This window comes from Lampetra fluviatilis, chromosome 57 (assembly GCF_964198595.1).
Source record: "Lampetra fluviatilis chromosome 57, kcLamFluv1.1, whole genome shotgun sequence".
NCBI classification, from domain to species: Eukaryota; Metazoa; Chordata; class Hyperoartia; order Petromyzontiformes; family Petromyzontidae; genus Lampetra; species Lampetra fluviatilis.
In genome coordinates, this window is record NC_136331.1 from 8,212,009 (window position 1) to 8,235,761 (window position 23,753).

At 48.5% G+C, this 23,753-nt stretch overlaps 1 protein-coding gene across 1 annotated transcript; it reads right to left on the bottom strand.

The window, feature by feature from the left end:
* Positions 1-8,130: 8,130 nt before the first annotated feature.
* Positions 8,131-19,584, bottom strand: LOC144950410 (intelectin-1a-like). The gene is made up of 7 exons (XM_078880522.1): positions 19,506-19,584; positions 18,109-18,237; positions 16,107-16,360; positions 15,315-15,473; positions 12,507-12,630; positions 10,264-10,370; positions 8,131-8,283 (listed from the first exon to the last, which is right to left on the bottom strand). The coding sequence occupies exons 1-7, from the start codon at positions 19,582-19,584 to the stop codon at positions 8,131-8,133; spliced, it is 1,005 nt and encodes a 334-aa protein (XP_078736648.1).
* Positions 19,585-23,753: the final 4,169 nt, after the last annotated feature.

Sequence of the window (23,753 nt, forward strand, 5' to 3'; positions counted from 1 at the left end):
CGCCACGTGGAATCCGCAGCTCGTACGGGACGCCGGCTCCACTCGTGGTCCAGATGCGTCCCTCCTTAAATAAGAACCGCTCGCTGCCAAACTCGCAGAGCTAACGCGACATCATCTGTCGAGCGCACGAGGGGCAGCTCTGTAGACTGGACATTTTGGCAGCCTTCCTCTGCAAACAGTGGCTCGGTTTTATTTTTTTGGGCGGGGGGAGGGTGGTAAGCGCCGTCGCATTTCAAGCTCTCTCCTGCAAGATGTTCCAACGGGGGTGGGGGGGAGGTGCCTCATGTCACTTGATGGAGCTCTGGTTCAAGAGAGGTCCTTGACGAATGCGGTGCAAAGATGATGGTGAAGGCCTGGGGGTGGTTTTCGGTGGGCAAAGAGCGCGGGTGTTTCATCCAGCGCAGCGGCTGCGGGTTCTGGCAGAGGTCAAGAAGCGATGGCTGCACTTCTCATGTAGTTGGCGTTTTACTTTACAGCTTCTTTATCAATCCGCTGCTGGATGAAGCCCCCCCCCCCAGCACTCCCTCTTGCCATACTGAGCCACGCTGGTCATTGTGTGCTGAAGTGGGGGGGGGCCGAAGGGCCAGCTCGAATATCAAAATTTCATCTCTGTGAAATTAACAAAAATATCGGCTCGATTGTCATATTTAGCTAACTTTGCTCGAGTACGATTCCCCGACTAACGTCGAGTGAATCATTTCATCAGCGTCGTTTCAAGACAATGCAACAACTCCGAAACCGGTTTCGACTCCGCAGTGTCTCGTCAGCGGTCTGGTTCGCCTAAATGAGCGCTGGGGTAATGCCGATCTTGCGGGTATCGGAGATATGGGGGGAGAGGATGACCAACTCTTTACGATATGGGGTCCCCAGATTGCATTCGTGACCGATGGCCCACTACACTTGCGTTGGTGCTATGGGGCGTGAAGATGTTGTTATCGCAATGCCAGAGGTTTGAAGCAAACACGCCAGGGTGGTCCGCTCCTGCCCAGGCTGCCGTGACTTTACTGCGGGTCGCAGTCACCCCGCATCTCTCGGACGCGCTGATAATGTCTGTTATCATTACAGACTCTTATCATTCTTGATTAAACATGTTTTGCTCAGACAAATGTATTCAATCGATGGTGTTTGTTTCGAATAGATAATTGTCTGGCGATGTTTCTGTTTTTTAGACGTAGAATTGCGCTCCAGTGGTTTTTCTTTCAATTGCCTTCCAGTCGGCACGCTCCGACAGTGGAGCAATGGTTTGTAATCCAGAGGTCACCTGCTCGATCTGATCGCACGGCGTGGCAGTTGAAACAACGGGGGAGAGTTGCTTCACGACGTTTCACACGTCGTAGGCTTTCGCGACCAATATCATCCATAATATAGGGTTTTTTTTCGGTTAGATCGCGTAAATAATATACATGTGTCGTTAAACCCGCCACCACCCGACACAGCCAATTAGGTTTGTCACGTAAACAGAACGTGCCAATTCGTGACTAGTACAGCACACCGGTGTGTTGGAGAGCAAAGCCACAACATTTACAATCTGAGTAACGAATTGGCATATTCTGTTTACGTGACAAACCTTACTAATTAGCTTTGTCGGGTGGTGGCGGGTTTATTGGCACATATATATTTAAGCGATCTAACCAAAAAAAACCCTAGATTATACACACAAAGTGCCTGCCACAAATTAACCCCAATTTTTTGCTGATCTCGTCAAGTAGCATAAACCATCACGCGAACTCCCGTCATCCTGCCAGCGGCTTCTAGCGAACCATCGAACCAAGACCTTCACCGCATCGCGTGGAACTTTCAGATGCGCTTCTGTGGCCGTCTGGAACGCGCTCTTCCTTCCGATACTAGGACTCTACTGGAGCTATGCACTTTTAAATCGAGGTTGAAAGCTAATTTCTTTAGAACTGCGTTTTTGTCTTCGGTTCATTGTCATTCCCCCACACCTCCGATTATCACGGTTGGCTACGTACGGTGCGAAAGAAGTTCAACACTCCTGAGAAACCAAATATTTCGGCAGTGACAGCTCAGTAAGATGACGTCATCCCCGCCGAGCCCACCTACCCAGCGGCATTTTATGATTTTAACTTTAATATAAATGCGTCTATTGAGTAATACTGTTTTGATTGTTGAAGGGTCTGTCTGTTATTCAGTCCATTCGGCCACTATTCCTATGCCTAATAAAAAAAAAAAACTGGTCTTCAGAAAATATTTCTAAATGTAGTTTACCACCAAGCATTGAACCCCTTCACGATCTGTCGTGCAGTGGGCTTTGATTCTTAAGAGCATTCATGAGGGCATTTAGCCCCCCCCCCCCCTCCATTGTTTCCCTACAGTGGCATCAGAGCTTAAGAAGACACCGGGGGCTTGTCGAGTTTATTGAAACGGTTTATTGAAACATGCGGTTTAAGACAGCAGGTCTTCATTGCACTATAATCCTCAATGTGTGTGTTGTGCTGGTGGTCACCCCCACCCATCCCCCTTTCACATCCTCTCTGGCATTATCTACCTGAATTTTCTTGTTAATAATAAAATACTTTAGTTTTTTATTAAATCTCATCAGGCCCATGGTGTTAAGTGCAATCTACAATTCCTATTGACCACCTCTCTCTATGTGCTATGAAGAAAGGCCGCTGCTGCCCACGTGATTAGCCGATGTCGTATCCCCTCCCCCCCCCCTTGAGATCCACGGAGAGCTATCGGTCAACGCGTCGAGGTGTTCGTCACCCAGCCCATGGTGAACGCGACTTTGATGTTTCAACTTCGATGTGTTTTATACGTGGTCGTCATCGGAGGGCAGTGCATCAAAATCCATTGGACTGTATATCTATCCTGGCCATGTGTATGACCCACCACTCCCTCACCTTTACCAACCCGTACTGACCAGCGTGATGAAGTATGGCCAATTAATGCCCATGACGCACACGGCGAAGGGATACCCTCATCTAGCAGTGCAATGTCAAAAGGGTTGCACATGCCCATGAACAAATGGCAGTCTTCCTGTTAACCGTGCAGTAATGTCTATTAGACAGAGGTTCTTTGCAAGCCATCTGGCTACCATGAGAGGTTCGTTCATGAGGCTATTCACATATACAAACACAGAGACAATTTCAACCGAGAAGATGGATTCTGGCTTAGTAATCATTGGAAGGATTTGATAAACCATTTCGGGTCTTAATTGATTGTGTTCACGCTTACGGCGACTTTCAGACCGCAGTCCATGTTCTGCTCCCCCCTCCTCTTTTCCGAACATAGATGGACTCGTCCATCTGGCAAACTGCCAAATCGCTGTCCGTGGTGCTGACGTGAGAAAAATCGTCACTTTTTTCAAATTTTCTTGCTGTGGATTTCACACCTGATGATGATTGCATGTGTTGCAGTCGAAACGTCGTGATAATTTTTATTTTTTATATTTATATTATTTTATTATCTCCCTTCTACGTGACTTTCCAGAAAGAACCAAGAATATAATGTCTATTACTTAACTAAACTTTTTTTTATTTTACCATGTCAGGGCCCACTGAGCTATAGAGTTATTTTTCAAGAGCGACCTGCCACAAATGATAGCTCAGCAAAGTGGCTTATCATGTGCAAATGTATAGCAGCCAACTACTCTAAAGGCATGGTATTTAATGTGTGGGGGGGAAACGGGAGGACCTGGATAACAATCCACGCGGCCACGAGGGAAGAGAGACACGCAAACTCCAAATATACAGCAGGCGTTGGGTTCTGGATGAAACCCATGACCTCCTGTATACCAGGCGAGGTCGTTAACATCTCCCCGCCACCGTGGCGCCCTCATTATACAAATGTCTTTATTGTAAATAAAAAATACAGGTTCGTTAATAACACTGACTTTAAAATAAATAAAATACATATTCAATAGGCAACGTTTCGGCCGGTAATCCTTCATCAGAGCATATTGCCAAACAAGTGTACTATACAAGTGTATTAGAAATTGTTTTATCTATGAAGACCACAGTCTTGTTCTTGGCTTTTTGTTGTTGATCATGCAGCAGCAGCATCAGCAGCGTCACCAATTAATGTGTTTAACCCTGACATCACGACCATTTATGAACGACGAGGGGTCATTCAGTAAAATCCGTTCATTCAGCAAACCCCCAGGATACGCGGGAAATATAGCGATGAGAGAAGTGGTATCGTTTAATAATATATCAATTTTATTCGCGCACATTTGCAACGTAAGCAACATAAACAGGTGGCAATGCTGTCACATAATGCTGAACCAGTGCCCCTTTCTGACAAATATCCCCCGAATAGCCTTAACAGACTGTGGGGCAAGTGCTGTTAGCGAGCACCTGTGAAGGCCAGCACGGCACACGAAGGGGTGGATGGCCAGTATCATGCCCAGTCGCCTTTGTCTCCCCAGCGGCGATGTATATACGCACCGCACCGGGTACTCATTTTCCTTAACCTAGGGAAGACCTAGGACCGGTTCAGATAATCGTCACTGGTGTCGGCCGTGAGCGGGAATCGAACTCGGGTCGCCGGGTTCGTAGCGCAGCGCGCTAACCGCTACACCACCGCTGCACGACACACACGTGCGTATTAAGCATCGTCCATCTCACACGTCAGTGGCACTGTCAATTATTTTTACATTTGATCCTCAGAGCCGCGGCAGGCCTCAGCACAGGCAAAGGAAGACGTGATACAAGAAACAACTAATATTATAAATACACCAGTTGTGTTTTTTGTGTAAGTTTCCATTATTTGCAAGCGAGGAAATGGTGAATCGATTTTTTTTATTATGGTTTACAATTTAACGTTTACAAATTGGCCGTAATTTTGCAAATAATGATGGCAATGTTACGAAGTCAAATCCTTCCCGAGTAACTTTCTGAAATTCCCCTTTGAGAGAACAAAGCAAACAAAAAAGCTCACCACCTTCATCACTGACGATGCCTTTCCACAGAAACATTTAGCACACAGACGAGGTTAACACTACAGGCAATGGCCATTCTTCAGCCGAGCTGAGTGACCTTGGCCGAGGTGACCTCGGGTGACCTCGGGTGACCTCTGCCAGCACGACCTCGACGGCCCACTCAGCGCAGGCCAGCACCGGGCAAGACCAAATGACCCTTCCGTCAAGGAAAGACCACGTGCGCCCGTCGTGGTGCGCAAACTCCAGCAGCAAATTGCGCTCACTCCGGGCGGCGGTCGACATCGTTCGAAGTGAGAGACTGCGACCCTCGTGATCCGCGGTGCATGGGCAGCAAGGGAAGTTTGTGCAAATGCTGTGGCAAGAGTTCGCACGCTAGGCGCAACGGCCGCTCGCTCGCTGGTTGTGCACGACGAATGAAGACCTTTGACGTGACTGACTTGGAGACGGAACTTCTTGGAGGCCATTCTTTAATGAAACACCGAGCACAATGGTACACACTTTCTACTGTTGCACAACGCTCCGTCTCTCGCCTACAACACGACGCTAGCCGTCTGACACCGACGGCGCTGAGCTAAGACAGCCAACTCCTGCCAGCAGCGCAATTATCAAGTGGACGACGACAGCGAGGAAGGCGACAGGAGCGACGACGACGAGGACGGGGGATCCTACTCCAAACGACGGCCCCGATCCCCCGCTCGGGGTCCCCTTTTACCCCGCCAGCGTGGCCTCGCTCCGCCCCGGCCACGTCCCCCCCTTCTGGAACCTACGAGCGGGGCTCTCGACGCCCCCCCCCGTCACCTTTACCCTCGATCCCTCTCGGGTCTGCCACGTGGCCTGCTGTCAATCAGCACTGCTTCCCTCTGCAGGTCCCCTTCTCTGCCAGCAGCCAGCGCTATGCTACGTAGTGACCAATTCTATGTCACTACACGTTGACTGATTTGCCTACAGAGTCCGCTGCCCCCCACCCCCACCACCCCCACGTAGCCCACAAAGGCCGTTGGGGCAATGTGCTTCTATACCACCGCGACACACGACGCAGTGTGTCCAGCACCATGCCCGGCCGTCTTTGTCTCCCTGGTGCTGATGTTTTAACACGTCAGCATCGGGTACTCGTTGAGGCCCGTGGTCAGTTCAGATATTCAGATGTGAGCGGGAGTGCAAGACGGTAAGCAGTCTTCACGCGGCCCACTCTGTCGGGTGAGAAATCACGACGATTGCCGTCAACGCGGCGACCGAGCATCGATCGTCGATCCCACGGTTCTCCGGAGCGACAACGCAGTGGGGTCGGCGGGTCCGTAGAGGATTGCGCTGACCACGGCACAAACACGCGCACACGCGCACACACACTCACTCATCCTGGGCAGCCATAAGGGTCATGATGACCCGACGCCGTGACCCCGGTCATCGTTGCAGCAGCAGCGGTGGATTTTGGCTGGCCATTAAACAAAGACGGTGGCGGTAACCGCATCGCGCGACGCTTTCAGATGCGCTTCTGCGGCCGTCTGGAACGCTCTTCCTTTCCGATATTAAGAAGCCACTGGGAGCTGCGCACTTTTAAATCGTCTGGATTGAAAACTGACTTCTTGAGAACTGCTTTTGGTGTTGAGTTTGTCGTCCTTCTCTCCCGCACCTCCGATTAGCAGGGTTGGCTACGTACGGTGCGAAAGAAGTTCAACGTATATGCTTAAGTCCTGCGCAATCATCCTATACGTATATCCGGTACACCGGTGTCGACATCAGACAGTCGTTGACGTTGCCGGGCACTACGCGTTGCCCGCAAGGTTAGCCGATGGTACGCCTGTGTTCAAAGGCGGCTTTGAAGAGAAAGTCGCAGAGTTTCGTTGATTCAAGCTTGGGCACCACTGTGAACGGAGATCCTTTATTTATTTCCATTTTTAAGAGGAGTTGCTATTGAGATAAGCTTTATTTATTAATTCATAACGGCGAGGTAAACATTTAATTGCCATTGTCATGGCTGTGTGCAGTTTTAAATAAAACAAAATCTGTTTTTTTTTCCTTTGCTAAATAATGTGACTGCCTCCAAAGTTTGCAATGTTCAAACCCAGGGTTAAGGCAAGACTGCAGTTTTCACCTCGATGACCAGGACAGTCCAGATGTTAACTATCTCGCCTGGTAAGCAGGAGGTCGTGGGCTCGATCGCGACCCTGACGCCTCTATATTTGGAGTTTGCGTGTCTCTCTTCCCAAGGTTGCGTGGATTTTCCTCCGCGTCCTCCAGTTTTTCCCTCCACATTTAGAATCAACGTGCGTTTCGAGTATTTGGCTTCTGCTAAAAATGTCCACGTGATAAGCCAATTCGTTGAGCTATCATTTGTGGCCAGGTAGCTTCTGAAAAAGATAACTACATAACTCAGTGGGCTTTACCTGGTAAAATAAAAAATATATAGATCAGTTTTAAATCTGTATTCGGGTGGCAGGATTGGATTCACAACCGAGATCTCGTACTGGTACTGTGTTAAACTTTATTACAGTTTACTAGACATTTCTGGTAGACCGAGACTTAGAAGTATGCCCTGCTTCGATAGACAGTGGAAATAGTGGTTATGTGTGTATGTATGTTGACCTTCTGCGCTAATTGAAGGACACAAATTTACGCAGGAGGGGGCGATGTTGCTTCTCCGTAATTTCAAGTGAGAAATTTGCAGGTATTTCATTGAGCTTTGGGATGCATAATTGGTTTAACACGTCGGCTTTCGCGACCAATATCATCCATAATACAGTTTTGTTCGCGATCTAACCCCAAAAACCTGTATTATGGACAAGTTACATTGCAAATTTGTTTGTTTTTTTAGCTGTGGGAAGAAACCCGAAGACTTCGAAAGAAACCCATGCCAGTACAAGGGGAGAACATGCAAACTCCAAATACAGAGAGGCACCAGAGTCAGGATTCCAACCCAGGAACTCCTCACTGTGAGGCCACAAGTGTAACCACTGTGCCACCCAATGACTCATCGTAAACCTGCTGAGAGAATGCCTCTCTGTCCTCTGGCCTCGAAGATATTAAGGAACTGTGGAACGGACAGTAGAGATGACCGCGAGCAGAGAGAAAGAGGAGCGGGGTAGGAAGGCAGACCCCAAAGATAAATGGGACAAATTTCACGCGCAAAAAATATGGGGGTCACGTGCGAGTGACGGCACACACCCCCTTGACTCTGGCCAATGGCATGGCACTGCGACCGATGGGAGGGCACGATCGGGCCTCCCGCCGGGTCAGCGGTAAAATATGAACACGGCGGCTTCGAGCAAACTCTTGGAGGCGCTCCATTCGACGTGCGTCCCGATGCCGCTCCAGTCGAAGGCGCTGAAGTCACCGCACTGTCTCGGAGTCTGCTCTGGGACGTAGCCCGCGCCGCCGATGCAGTACTGCAGACACGGGAGAGGCGGCAACGCGGGTCAAGAGTGCCGGCCTCTGTCTCGCCTCTCCAGGAAAGTCAGCCTCGCTCATAGGCTGATAGCAACGCATCATCGTTACCACGAGTCCTCTTTTTTTAAATCAGAAAACCGGTCACATGGCACAGATCCCAATTCTAGATTTGAAGCTGGCGTGACTGTAAGGATTCATACTCTTAGGTTTTTTTCGGTAAAGTCACGTAGATAAAAAAATAAATAATAATATTAGAAATAAAATAATAAATCACGACGTTTCGGAGGCAACACAAGTCTCCCTCCCCGCCACCCCCCGCCACTCCCCAGCAATCACATTCAGATAAGCCCCCCCCTCCCCCCCCTGACTTGTATTTAAGGGCTTGTCTCTTGGATTTTTCTTCACTTGTGTTGCCTCCGAAACGTCGTGATTTATGATTGTATTTCTATTATTATTTATTTTATTTTTATTATATATTTTTATTTTTTACCTACGTGGCTTTACCGAAAAAACCTAAGAGTACATATCCCAATGACGCCATTACTCGTGACGTCGTCTCGTGACGTCACGCGCCTTGTGACGTCGTTACCTGTACTCAAGAGCCACCGTCGTTCATTGTCAGCCACTATCCAATCCTCCCCGGATGAAAGCCTCCCCGCGACTCCACCATCCCTCGCCCTCCTGCGACGTGACAATCCGCCTAGCAGCTGCACAGCTGTTTTCATCGCCCAAATGTCCGTCTTCGGACGTGCTCCAAAGCACCCTTGCCTCCCTTGCCTGCCACTCCCTTTGCCATTCTCACCCAATCACCGTCGGTCCCTTCCAACGGCGACGTATCCGGCCCCCAACCCACTCACGTTTATGAACGGTGGCAACGGTGTTGACGTCCTTCAACAGCATACAGACAGTCTCCGGGTTACGGAAGGGTTAGGTTTCCAAGAAACGATCCGTAGCCCGAATTTTCCGTATGTCGATAACTTTACAATTTTCCCCCATAACCAACGATAAAACCCCATAGCCAAGTGCTAGCACTTGTTCGCTTTCCGGACATTATTGCAATGCAATTAAGGGTGACACTACACCGAAAGTTACGAGACGATGTGGCGGGTATACGCACGGTAACAATGTAACAGCGTGACTGTGAGTAGGTAAAGCGGCTATCTACCACCACCTTGGGGAAGATGCTGTTCGCCTTACGCCTCGCTCCGCGGTACTACTTGTGCTTACGTAACGAACGCAAAAATGTCTGCATGTTGACTTTTTTTTACATGATTTATGGGAGCATTTTCGGGTCTTATGCAACCTGGGGGTGGGGCACCTCTGATTTGCAGATCCAATGGCCCAATCGTTACACTACACAACTATGGCTGTCCGCCTGATGATGCTGGTTGTTGTATTTTGCCGGCGAAACGTCACGGTGCTCGAAGTGTAAATGTTGTAGTGGGTTTACTCTCCAACACACAACTGGTTAGTGCTGAACTAGTAACTACACTATACACTACACTATACCCTACACTATACACTACACTATAATTGTAAATGTTGTAGTGGGTTTACCCTCCAACACACAACCGCTTAGTGCTGAACTAGTAACTACACTATACACTACACTATACACTACACTACTATACACTACACTACTATACACTACACTATACACTACACTATAATTGTAAATGTTGTAGTTGGTTTACCCTCCAACTCACAACCGGTTAGTGCTGAACGAGTAACAAATTGGTGCGTTTTGTTCACGTGACGAACCTTACAAATTGGCTGTGTCGGGTGGTGGTGGCGGGTTTAACGGCACATTTATATTTATGCGATCTAACCACCCAAAAAAACCCCCCTCTATTATGGATAATATCGGTCGTGAAAGCCTACTACGTGTTAAACTGACTACACGAGATGTTCTGCATGGCACACGTGGTATAAATAACACGTGTGTAACGATGATGATCGAGTCTAACGTAAGTACTCACGTGTTCAGTGTTGCAATTGTCAAGCACCCTGAGGCCTGAGCAGAGGGCGAATGGTGCCCTCTCGTTGTTGAAGACCCTCAAGTGAACATAACCTTGAAGCGTCCCACCTGCAAAGAACACCGCTGCATGTGAGCTGAGGAACATCAACTACACAGCGTGTCTCAAATTGATGGACCCAAGTTCAAAGCAGTATATTTCACGATGTCAACATGTTGCAATTACACAAAAAGTTGCAAACGGTTTAATGAGTTATCAAGTTTTACAAACCATTTTATCATTTCTCTATGTGCCCTCCACCTGCTGTACGGACAACATCGAGACGATAGTTGAATTCGTCCCAAACGCCTCTCTTCTCACGTTTTCCTCTGAGGTGCGTGGTCACCCTGTGCTCTTCCCCTTACATCAACAGCAGCCTGCTTCCTCAAATTGTCGGTACCAACGACGAATGCTCTGACATTGGCGGATCAATGCCAAAACGCCGTTGAAACGCACGCTGCACCGCAATTACGGATTCAGTCTTGCTGAACTGCAGAACGCAAAACGCCCCTTGTGTGTTGCGGGGTCACCGTCTCGCGAGTGACTGAGGCTAGGGGCTGTTTGTGCGCTGGGAGAGGCATCTCGCGGTCATCATTTGAAACTCTATACCCCGCCCTCTCTATGCCCCGCCCTCTCTATGCCCCGCCCTCTCTATGCCCCGCCCTCTCTATGCCCCGCCCTTTCAAGTGGTAAGAGTTTCATTCATGGGCGGTTCGTGGTTGCAGAGATACTGTATAGCGATTTTAAATCGTGTCCATCTTTTTAAACACCCTGTAATTATAACAAAACTAAAAAAAAAATAGATTTGAACCAGAATAAACTCCTCCTCGTTCGAGAGACAAATATCATGGCACCATCTCTTCCTGGATTTGACATCCCTCCTTCTACTCCTCGAAGACACTTGTGGAGCCATCAACCGAATCACAATGTCCTTCGTGAATGGAAAATTAAAGACAAGCCTATGATTAAAACTATTAAAATTAACCTAAAACTGTATATATTTTTTTTATTTTACCAGGTAAGGCGCATGGACCTATATAGCACTTTTTCAGAAGCGACCTGGCCACGAATGATAGCTCAACGAAGTGGCTGATTACTGCGTGGAAATGTACATCAGCCAGATAGCCTCAAGGCACGTTTCTAAATGTGGAGGGAAGACAACCGGAGGACCCGGAGGAGAATCCACGCGACCACAGGGAGAGAGAGAGAGACTCAAACTCCACATATACGGCAGGCATCGTAGTCGGGATCGGACCCACAACCTCCTTGCATAGCGGACGAGGGACTTAGATGGAGAGTGGCGGTTGGTGAGTAAACATATTTGGGGTGGTATCGAAGCTCACGGGAGTATGGGAGACGTGACAAGTGGGTAGGTGGGAGAGAGGGAGGTAGGGTGGGGGGCACAACGAGGAGGGGTGGGATTTGTGCGGTATTATTTGAGCAGAATATTTATGCTGGAGGAATCCGATGAGCTATACAACTTTTCATAGACGTTCAGTCAGTGTCCGGGTCAGAAAGTTACAACAATAACAAAGAATAATGATAAAACACGACAGGGAAATACTGAGAGTGATGGTGAGAAAAAATATATATTACATAGAAATCGGGGGGAACGTAGACATAGAGTATGGAGAGGGGGGGGGTAGAAGGAGAGCGGGGGTAGAGAGAGAGGGGGTAGAGAGAGAGGGGGGGTAGAGAGAGAGGGGGGGTAGAGAGGGGGGGGTAGAGAGAGAGAGAGGAAAGGGGTAAGAAGGAGGAGAGCGTGAAATCTTTTGTGAAATTTTTCATTTGAAAAGGAGGGGGGGGGGCACATAAAGCAACGCATTGAAAAAAAAAAACGAAATGATGAACGAAGCAAAGTGCCAACTACACCGAGCATCTTCTTGTTTCCTCTGATCGTAAAGAATAAAAAGAGAGACAGGGGGAGAGATGGGGGGGGTTGGGAGGGGAGGGATGTGGATGAGATAGATTGGAGGAAAGTTGGGAGGGGGGATGGAGGGAGGGAGGGAGGGGGAGGGAGGTTCTGAAGAGGACACACGGATAGAGAAACGGAATGGACGGCGAGAAATCTAGACACACTGGGGATGTTGCAGCACAGGGAAGGGCAAGAGAAATGTGGAAGGGAGTCAGGGCTGCGTACAAGGTTTGTTTTTAAGCGAGACGTGTAAATGATTTGTCCGGAGCCGAAACGTAGGAATGCATTTTACCCAGACAAGCTGGGCAGACTTGAGAGGCGACGCTGATGGTGTTCCCAAAGTCGTAAACGATTGGGATGGCTGGCCCATTGCTTGCTGGACAGGTCCCTGAACCGTATACTAATGGGTAGAAGATCTGCAACAACATCAACAATCAACGTAGAAATGTTAGGCACACACGGAATAATTCCTGTTGTCGACAAGATTAAAAGTTTCAGATTGTATTGAATTTATATAGATACAAATTTCTCTACGTGAATACAAAACAAACTGTGTGTAAACCGGAAGGAGAGGGTAGGTGTTCACTAACTATCACAAATTTTCGCAAAAAATGTGAGCATAAGGTCGCTTTACCAAAATGAATTTACAACAGAGGTCGCAACCGGGTACCCAATACCCGTACCCTACCCGATACCCGGCTACCCGTACCCGGCTGGGTACGGGTACGGGTAGCCGTTTGCGACCCTGGTGCGGCCGGGTACGGGTACGGGTAAGGAATCAAAACCCGTTTGCGACCTCTGATTTACAATAACGTACTGGATTCTGAAATGATGCGAATTTGAAACAAAAGTGACTCGTTGTTGTTGATCGCAAGGGGAGAGGTCGGAGTTCACTCGTTTTCACAAACGTTCACTACAAGTGCGAGCAAAAGTCATCAAAGTGAAACGGCGCTGAGTTCAAATTAAAAGCGGATTCTGCTTCTTTATTTAAATTTCCATTCGCTGTGCAAAAATTAAAATATTGTCACGCACAAATGAACTGCATAGATAATTGATTATTATTCTGTAATGTCGTGAAAAACAAAGAGATAAAATTCAAAAAAACAGGCACGCACTTTGATCTCATCAAAAGCGGCGCTGTGATCTTTTTGGAGGAAATGTATTAATCTTGTAACAACAAACCAATAATTAAGTTACAATTTTAATAAGAAGTCTTTCGTGGCATTTAGGCACTCCCCCCTCCCTTCCCCTTCTCCTACAGGGGCATCGAAGCTTAGGAAGACGCCGGAGGCTTGTTTAAGCTTATTGAAACGGTTTATTGGAACATGCTATTTAGACAGGTTTGGATTGCACTGTAATCCGTAATGTGTGCCGTAATGTGTGTTTGTGCTGGTGGTCAACCCCCTGTCATATCCTCTCTGTGGCGTTTTGTACCTGAATCGTCTTGTTAATGAACCAAAACATACTTTTAACCCAATGTTTTTGTGGACGAGTGAGAGCGAGAGAGAGAGAAGTTCGCCAGCGAAATTTGAGGACATTTAAGCAAACGTGACGAGTCAGCCTAGAGACTAGAGACCGCTTGCAGCGGCGAAGAAAATCCGAGGCCACTGCGACAACTTCCGTGAAGCGATCGGTGGCCGCAGTGAAAATCGGTGCCGAAGGGGATTTGTGCTCTGCAGGCGAACCACGCGGTGGTGACCGGACGGGAGCGCGTGTTTTGGCGCTTCTGTCGCGAAGGCGCGCGGTTTGAGCCCAGCGTCCGCCTTGGTAAATACTGCGGGTGTAAGAACCTTTAAAAAAAAGTTGTTTTAAATGCCATCTGCTTCGCAGTGGGACATACAATATCCCGTCATGTAACGCTAAACTATAAACTGTAAAACTATGAACTTTTTTTTTATTTTACCGCGTAAGGCCCACTGAGCTTTCTAGCTCTTTTTCAAAAGCGACCTAGCCATCACAAATGATAGCCTAACGAAGTGGCTCATCATCGTGTGGGGAGTTATAGCAGTCGAATACTCTAAACGCACGTTGGTTCTAAAGGTGGATGGGAAAACCGGAGGACCCAGAGAAAAACACCACACGCCCACGGGGAGAGAGACATGCAAACTCCAAATATACAGCAGTCGGGGTCGAACCCACGAACGCCTGTATACCAGGCGAGGTAGTTAACATCTCGCCACCAACAACTCGCAAACGAATAGGCCACGTGTGCCAGCGTCACGGTCCCAAATCTTTGTCAAAATTAAAAATGACTCACAAATTGCATCATTACCATGAGTGCAACGATCTCTAAAATTAATTCGCAATATCGCCCTCCCCCCGTCTGCCATCCTATTGGCCGTCTGCGAAACATAGCACATCCTGAGAGCCTTGGTACGTTAAAGAGCGAGTGACACCTGGCGTCGTATGTACGTTGAAATTATTTCGCACCTGTGGATAACCACAAGCTGCTGAGCTTGTGGCTATCCACAGCGACAAGCGAGTGCCCTGTTCAGCTCGGAGCATTGGGTGTCGGGGAAAGCCAGCCTATGAGTAACTCTTTTTATATATAGATTGAAAACTAATTTCGTTCAAACTGCGTTTCGTTGGTTAGTTTGTTTAGTGCCTGCTCACGCCGCTGTCTGAGGAATGGCACTACCAAGGAACTTAAGCTACCACCGCTCGAAACTCTGGTCATCGTAAACCATCATCACGTCAACTCTGGCCATCATAAACGATCGTCTCGCAAACTCCGGTCATCATCCTCGCAGCAGAGCGGATTTTGGCTGTCCATCGAACAGAGATGGTCACCGCATCGCACGGCGCTTTCAGATGTGCTTCTGCGGCCGTCTGGAACGCTCTCCCTTACGATATTCGGAAGCCACTGGAACTTTGACTTTTAAATCATCTCGATTGAAAACTCAATTCTTTAAAACTTCTATTAGTGTTTAGTTGTCCTTCCCCCGCGCAACTCTGATTAGCATGGTTGGTTACGTACGGCGTGAAAGAACTCAACATGTATACATATCCACACTCCAGCCCCCGTGTCGGGGTCCTACTACAACGGTCTGGGTGCTGCTAACCCAACAGAATACCGGACGGCCGCAAGAGTGCTGCCTACCTTGTAGAGGAAGTAGAGATTGCCTCCCAAGGCGGTGAGAAACTCCGACGCGGTGTGGTAGCGGAAGATCGATGAGATCTTCCACTGGGCCAGCGGCGTCCCGTTGGGGACGTGCCACACGGAGATGTCTTCCGCGTCCACGTCGAAGTAGCCTGGGTTCTGCTCACGCACGGCAACACCACGACAGGGGAGCACGATTTTGAAAAAGAGATCGCTGGGCAGCGACCTCCTAGAGGTGGACGATATTTCTTGTTGGGCGGGCCAAGCTGACGACGACGTGCGTGGCTGGTGGCGTGTACATCATCAGTTTTACGTGTACGTCATCAGAACCGAATCAGTAGAAAACTAAAATTTAAAAAAAACTGTGCCACACACCCTCCTGCATGGCCTTGTGGGAGCCTCAGCACGTCTGCAGGTTAGAAGACGTCTTCAGGTCGGAAGACGTACCCGAGGCTCCCACAAGGCCGTGCGAGAGGGCACCTGGCACAGTTTAGCGCCAGCTATCGTAAAGCATGGCAGTTGTGTCTCCGCGGTTCTCTGCTGTGAGTAACAACGTCTTTAACAGCAGCGGCACTTGCGACTCTAAATGAAAATTAACGCTGAATCACTCATGCGTTACCGAGATTCCGCGGTGAATGGGGTGGGAACCCACCGCCCTGCAACTTGCAGACATCTCAGAGCGGGTAAACTCGACACCCATTATAAGCAGAGAAATGCTAAAAACGGGGCCGATCGGACTAAATTGGCCGCGACCGTCGGTGACGCCACCACCGGTGAACCGAGGCAGCGGACCTTGTAGTCGTCGTCAGTGGCAGACTCTATCCGCCCGAAGGTGTTCAGGTTGGCCCAGCTTCTGTCCCCATCTACGAAGCCGACGGCGGGGTTGCTGCCTTGCTGGCTGGACCAGCGGTCTCCAATGGCACACTTGGCCGCGATGTTGTTCTCGTGGACGCTGGCGACCAGGGTCCAGCCCCCTCCGTTGGTGTTCATGTCGCAGAACGCCTGGTAGAACTGCCCGCTCTTCGTCTGCAGGCAGTAGATCCCGTCTGTGCGTGCGTGCGTGCAGCAGTGGGGCGGTGTAAGCGTGTCAGCGCACTGCACTAGGAACCCGGCTACCCGAGTTCGATTCCCGCTCACGGCAACCAACACCAGTCACTATTATCTCAACCGGTCCTGGGCCTCTTTTAGGTCGACTCAGTCTCAAATTAGTACCTGGTGCGGTGTGTAAACATCGCCGACGGGGAGACAAAGGCGGCCGGGCGTGGTGCTGGCCACCCACCCCCTCGCGTGCCGTGCCGGTCTTCATAGGTGCTCGCTAGCAGCACTTGCCCCAACAGTCTGTTAAGGCTACACGGGGGATCTTTGTCTTGCGACAGTGTTAATGTCTTCCGCGGGTTTTCTTTGTTTCCAGTCACGTGGTGGTGACGCGGCCGAGCCGTGCCGCGTTACCCACTCTTTGGGAGAAGTTCGTGGTTCGATGCAGCGGCCGCCCTGGTTAATACTAAAACTCAACTATTTTATTTTACCAGGTAATGCCCAATGAGCTATATAGCTCTTTTTTCAGAAGCAACCTGGCTATCACAAATTATAGCTCAATGAGGTGCCTTATTATTGCGTGGACATTTACAGCAGCCAAATACTCTAAACGAATGACGTTGATTCTAAATGTGGAGGAGGAAAAACGGAAGACTTGGAAACAATCCACGTGACCACGGGAAGAGAGAGACATGCAAACTCCAAATCTACAGGTGTCAGAGTCGGGATCGAACAAGCGACCTCCTACTCTTAGGTGATTTCGGTAAAGTCACGTAGATAGTAAAATAAATAATAGATCACGACGTTTCGATCGCAAAAACAAGCGATCGTCCCCAGGTGAGAGAAAGAAACATGCCTCTGTGACGAGACATTAGATAGAAGGGAAGGGGGGGAGGCCGCAAATGGGCGAGAGGGTGGAGATAACATTCAAAGAGGGCTTGGGTGAGAGAGAGAAATGAAATGTGACACAGAGGCACTTTCTCTCTCTCACCTGAGGACGAGTGCTTGTTGCTGCGATCGAAACGTCGTGAATTATTATTTATTTTCCTATCTACGTGCCTTTACCGAAATAACCTAAGACTATGAAATCGTGCAGTCACGAAAGCTGATAATCAAAAGCGACCTCCTGTGTACCATGCGACGTCGTTAACATCTCGCCACCGTACTAAGGTGTGCATGAACCGTAAAGATACCACGACGCGCAGTCCACTTCACCCCATCGCGATATGTACAGAGACACGTGGAGATACATCAAAGACAAGCAACAGCAGTGCGACTGTGGCCACGTAACCCAAACAGTGGGGAAAAAGAGAGTTAGCCCAATGCAGTTTAACACTTAGGCTTTCGCGACCAATATTATTCATAATCAACGTTTTTGGGTTTAGATCGCGTTATTTATAAATGTGTCGTAACCCTCCACCACCCGACACGGCCAATCAGTAAAAAAAAAGTGTCACGTTGACTTTTTGTCTTTTGTCAACGTGACACTTTTTTACTGGTTGGCCGTGTCGGGTGGTGGAGGGTTACGACACATTTATAAATAACGCGATCTAAACCCAAAAAGTTGATTATGAAGCCCAATGCAGTCTGCGCTCTCCGTTCAACGGAGGAAGAGGAGCACATCTCTAGGAACTCTCTTTTCGTGAAGCCTTCTCGTGGCTTCTATCGTCAGCAGCAGCAACAGCGGCAGACTTCGACGCATCGAGAAGAGTCGCGGCGACGAGCAGAGGTCGTCGCGCGGTGGCTGCGAGGTCCGTACCTTCCTTCGTTTTCGTCTTCAATTTAATTTCCTTGCAGGAGCGCGGCAACTGCTTGGTTTCTTCCTCGTGCTTGCAGCCACATTTCGACTCGCTTTCCTTCGCGTCCGAGCACGACTTGGTGCAACTACCTGCAGACACGACAGAGGCGAATTTAGCCGTTCTGACAAACACGCGGTTATATATTTAGCACGCGCTAGGCTTTCGCGACCGATGTGATGGCTCATAATTGATTTGGTTTTGTTCTTTTAGGTGAGATCGCGTGAATAAGATGTGTGTCGTGAAACCCTCCTCCACCCGGCAGTCATAAGCTGAAGCAGGACTAAATCAGCCATGTACGTTTTGTTCATTAACATTACCACTTTATTAATTAGCTGTGTTAGGTTGAGGAGGGTCACACGACATAATAACATTTTATTTACGCGATCTGACCTAAAAAATGTTTTTTTTTTATATATATAAAGAAAAAAATTCTGACATCACATTATTATAATGTGTGATTGATGATTGTGAGGTTAGGCCACATAACCATCTCATAAATGTGTTATCATTAATACGCTTATTTGGGTGGTTGAACCTTTCATTGTGAGCGTAGCAGCCGTAGCTGCAGTGCATGTGTGTATGTACGTTGAACTTCTTTCTTACCGTACGTAGCCAACCGTGCTCATTGGAGGTGCAGGGAGAAGGACGACAAACTTAACACAAAAAAAGCAGTTCTAAAGAAATGAGGTTTCAATCTCGATTATTTAAAAGTGAATAGCCCCAGTGGCCTAATATCGGAAGAAAGAGCATTCCAGAAGGCCACAGAAGCGCATCTGCAAGCGCGCGATGCCGGTAACACAAAAGCCGCCGCTTGCGAGAATGAGCGGAGTTCGCGTGATGATGAGGGAGGGGGCATTTGAGAAACTTGCCACCGTCCTTTCAACTGCCGCGCATGGAGACGGCATCGAACTCGCATCCTACGGATCGCAAGTCTCGCGTGATGCCACTGTGGCAGCATCCCCTGCTCCCATGAGAACCGGAGGGTCAAGCCAAAAGGGTCTCTCGGCTCAAGCAAGCAACGGGACAGCGCTCATCTCTATCAGTGGGCTGCAACCAATGTTGCAAATTACACGTTCACATTTTGGGAGGCCAAGATTGACCTGAAGGTTTTTACGATTTCTACTGTGTAAGCTCTCCGGTTTTTGGTTTTCTGGGTTGTACCACGTGTCGTTCGGCCACGGTGCCCGACGTTTCGCTCCCGCGTGCTGGGACCTTCCTGAACAATCGGAATTTAGGACCTGAAACGAAACGTCGGACGCCGTGCCAAAACGCGCAACGTGTCAACGACCCGGACAAAAAAAAGCGCTTCGGAAGGCGCGATAACCAAAACGAGCGACTTGGCGGGGAAGTTACTCACACGTAGCCGCGACACTGTTGCAGAAGAGCAGCAGCAGCAGCGGTAGCAGCAGCAACAGCAGCAGTCTCGAAGCTTCCATGGTCTCAAGTCGTCCCACGGCTCTGTGATGAGATGCACTCGCCCCTCTGCGCATCCACCGAGTGTCCCTCTCTCTTTAAATAAGCGTCAGATGCCACCCGCTAAGACCATCCCTGGGGGTGGGGGGGGTGTCAGACGCAACGGGGACGTGCCATCGTCAGCGGGCGCCGTGCCAGCCAGGAGGCGCTCGCCCGCCCGCTCTCTCGCGGTTAAACAGTCAACGTGTGTATGTTGGCGATCCCTCGAATTAACTTGTGGGGTGTTTTTTGTTGTTGTTGCAAGGCATTCGTCTGCCCGTGGCGGGTTGTGGTGGAGTGGCGAGCGCGCTCGCACCGTGGACAAAACAAACTCGAGGTTGATTCCAGGCCACGGTCAACTTTGTCTGGATCCCACCACCTCGCACTTTCCAATAATTTGCACTGACCAGGTGGAATAATCACCACGGTGGCTAGGAGATGTTAACTACCTCGCCTGGTATGGAGGAGGTCGTGGGTTCGATCCCGACCCTGGCGCCTGCTGTATATTTGGAGTTTGCGTGTCTCTCTCTCATCATTATCACGGTGGCTAGGAGATGTTAACTACCTCGCCTCGTATACAGGAAGTTGTGGGTCCGATCCCGACCCTGGCTCCTGCTGTATATATTTGGAGTTTGCGTGTCTCTCTCTCATCATCATCATCACGGTGGCTAGATGTTCACTACCTCGCCTGGTATGCAGGAGGTCATGGGTTCAAAACCGACCCTGACGCCTGCTGCTGTATATTTGTAGTTTGCGTGTCTTTCTCTCTCCCCATGATCGCGTGGGTTATTGTCCGGTTTTCCCTCCACATTTAGAAACACGCATTTAGAATATTTGGCTGCGAGAAATGTCCACATGATAAGCCTTTTAATTGCTTCTGAACAGCCTTCATGCTGGCTAAGAAGGCTGTCTCTGGTGTAGAACAATCAGTTTGAAAGACAATGCATCTATTATCAGAGCATGTTTTTGTTTGCATGTTCACCACAAATACGTGTGGCTAATGCGGACTTGATTCATTGCAAAAGGTTTCTATTTGATGTTTGAACATCTTAAACACTCCCTGTTTTATTGCCAGAAAGGGTAAAACCTCTTCTTGTTTTTTCAACTAAGCGTTGATTGCACGCAACTGTGGCGATTTAAATATGATGCTTAAGGTTACACCGTCGTCTTCAACGTGAAGTGGATCGGTATGCGAGTGGAAGATAATGAGCTATTTAAAAAACAGGGAGAAGATATTATTTTGGAGACGCAACGACCAGAGTTAATGTTTGAAGGTGTGAGACTTCAACGACCAGAGCATATTGACCGATCCTTTCGTAAGCTAGAAAAGTTGACTCTCAAACTTTTATTGAATTTAGTTTCAACCGAGTAGTTAACTTACCATTGCCTGACCCGGCATACTTCTGAGAAATAAATTTTACGAATAACGAGCATCAATATTTCAACCCAATTGTCAATTTCGTGAGGCATCTCTAACTAGTGATTAACAACTAACAAGCGAATACATTGTTTACGATCAATGAAATCTAGATTTGAAGCTTTCGTGACTGCATGGATTCATATTCTTGGTTCTTTCGGTAAAGTCACGTAGAAGGGAAATAATAAAATATTTATTTTTATTTTGTATTTCCCTTCGACGTGACTTTACCGAAAGAACCAAGAATACGATCAATGAGTTTAGTAACGGTCCTTTTTATCGTTATCAGTAACCATGTGGATTTAAATTGTATCGTAGTTATTTTATATTGGCAAATTCCTACGTGATTATTCAGTCAATGACTCTCGTGGCACGATATAATTTCACTCATTTAAAAATCATCTCACGTAACCGCCAGGGAGAAGAACCACTGCCCTGTGCTTTTGAAATGTCGACGGCAATGATCGTAGACTCTCCAAAAGGGGTTCCAAGTCTTCAAAAGCTCCAAAATACGAGTCGCGTGAACACGTCCCGGTGAGGATTGTGCACTTTGACGGAATCTGCACCGATGATCACAAGAAACGACGGCTCTCAGGTGATGTTGATGAGGATAAGCCCGATCGATAGTTTTTTGACGAGATTCCATCACTTGCCATTGTCGGCGCAACAACACAAAAAGATAACACGCCCGAATACACGATTGCGGTATTTTTAAGACGGGCATCGCCGAAAGCAAACGACATGACGGGTTCAGCTGTACCAAAGACAAAGATCCCCCGTGTAGCCTGAACAGACTGTTGGGGCAAGTGCTGTTAGCACCTATGAAGGGCTACCGGCATGGAACACGAGTAGGTGGGTGGCCAGCACCACGCCCGGCCGCATTTGTCTCCCCAGAAGGCGATGCTCACACACCACGCCAGCTGCTCATTCGAGGGTGAGTCGACCTAGGGGAGGCCCGTGACCGGTTCAGATAATTGGTGGGAGAACTCAGGGCCACGGGGTTCACCAGCGCAGCGTAGCGCCGACCGCTCCACGCCACCGCGAAAGCTCCTCCGCCACAAACATTGACCGGGCTTGCTGGGTGCCAAAACAAGCGGCGCTTGCGACAGATGTTTGACCGAGCCTGCGGTAATCTCACGCAGGGAGGTCTACGGTGACTTTTGCTGGAGGTTAGAGTCACCTCGGGCCCGGCTGCAGCCCGTCGGCCGAACGTTGCTCGAACGTTAGTCCACGTATTGTTGTTGTTGTTGATATTATCTTGAGTCTTGCTGAAACGACTCCGGGAGAAATGTCAGTTTTGCGATGTGGAACGCGTCTCGTGGGATTCGGGTTTGTTGGTGCTTAAAAACAATGCACGCACGCGCACATCGTCATTTCGTTTAACAGCACAGCAGTTCAATGTCGCTGATTTAAGCGAAACGGAATCATCCAACTTCTTGCAACTATCGATCTGGGGGAAAAAAGCACGTGATCATCGGATTAGCCATGGTCAATCGACAGTGGGATGAAGTCATCCCAAAGCCGTCAACCATCTCTCACAAGCCCGTGATATGGCAATGATAATAATGATCATAAGCAATCCATCTAGCACCTGCACACCATAATACAGGTTTTTTTGGGTTAGATCGCGTAAATGTGTCGTTAAACCCGCCACCACCCAACACAGCCAATTAGTAAGGTGTGTGATGTAAACAAAACGTGTCAATTCGTTACTAGTACAGCACTAACCGGTGTGTTGGAGAGCAAATCCACAACATTTACAATCGGAGTACGGCGTTTCGCCAGTAATTACAACTAGCATCATCAGGCGGACAGCCACATCAGTGGATGATATTATGGATGATATTGGTGGCGAAAGCCTACGTGTTGAAGCTGCACACCAGCTGATGCGATCACTCCATCTCCACGGCGGATGCTCCTCGCGAATCGCATTCCTTTCTCTGGCTGCCACCACGACGTGAAGTGTTGAACCACCGACCTTCAATGACATCTCTTCGATCAACGTGTCCCACCGCAGCCCACGGAACTTTGTTTTTTAACAGTTAACATGGCAATCTTCTTGATGGCCTTGTCTCAGCGCCAGTGTTAGACCGGAGAAGGCCAAAAGGCGACCGGCACAAACGCAATGCCAGTATAACATTATTCATAGCTCGGGTTGAGCAGACATAAAGCCAATGCATATACTATCATATCAACTTTGTTTGCATGTTTTGCCACAAGTGTGTGATTAACGCACGTGTGATACCTTGTAATTGGTATCTATTTGGCGTGTGAACATCGTAACACCTCCTGTTGTATTGCCAGAAGGGATAAACGCCTATTCTTTTTTTCAATATTTTGATACTGGATTAAATCGCGTAAATGTGTCGTTAAACCCGCCAACACCCAACACAGCCAATTAGTAAGGTTTGTGACGTAAATAAAACATGTCAATTCGTTATGAGTACAGCACGACGGTGTGTTGGAGAGTAAACCCACAACATTTACAATACGAATTGTAAATTTTGGTGGTGGCAGGTTTAACGACACATTTATTTTAAGCGATCTAACTCAAAAACATCTATTATGGATATTGGTCACGAAAGCCTACGTGTTAAACCAAAGGTCCAGGTTGATTCGTCTTTTATCGTACGTTATCAAAAATAATTATCGAGTAAAACAGCTTCGCTGATTTACAACCAACGGCTCGTTCTGCTTCGACGAAGAGGTCCGAGTGTTTTTAACTTGCCAGGAGCG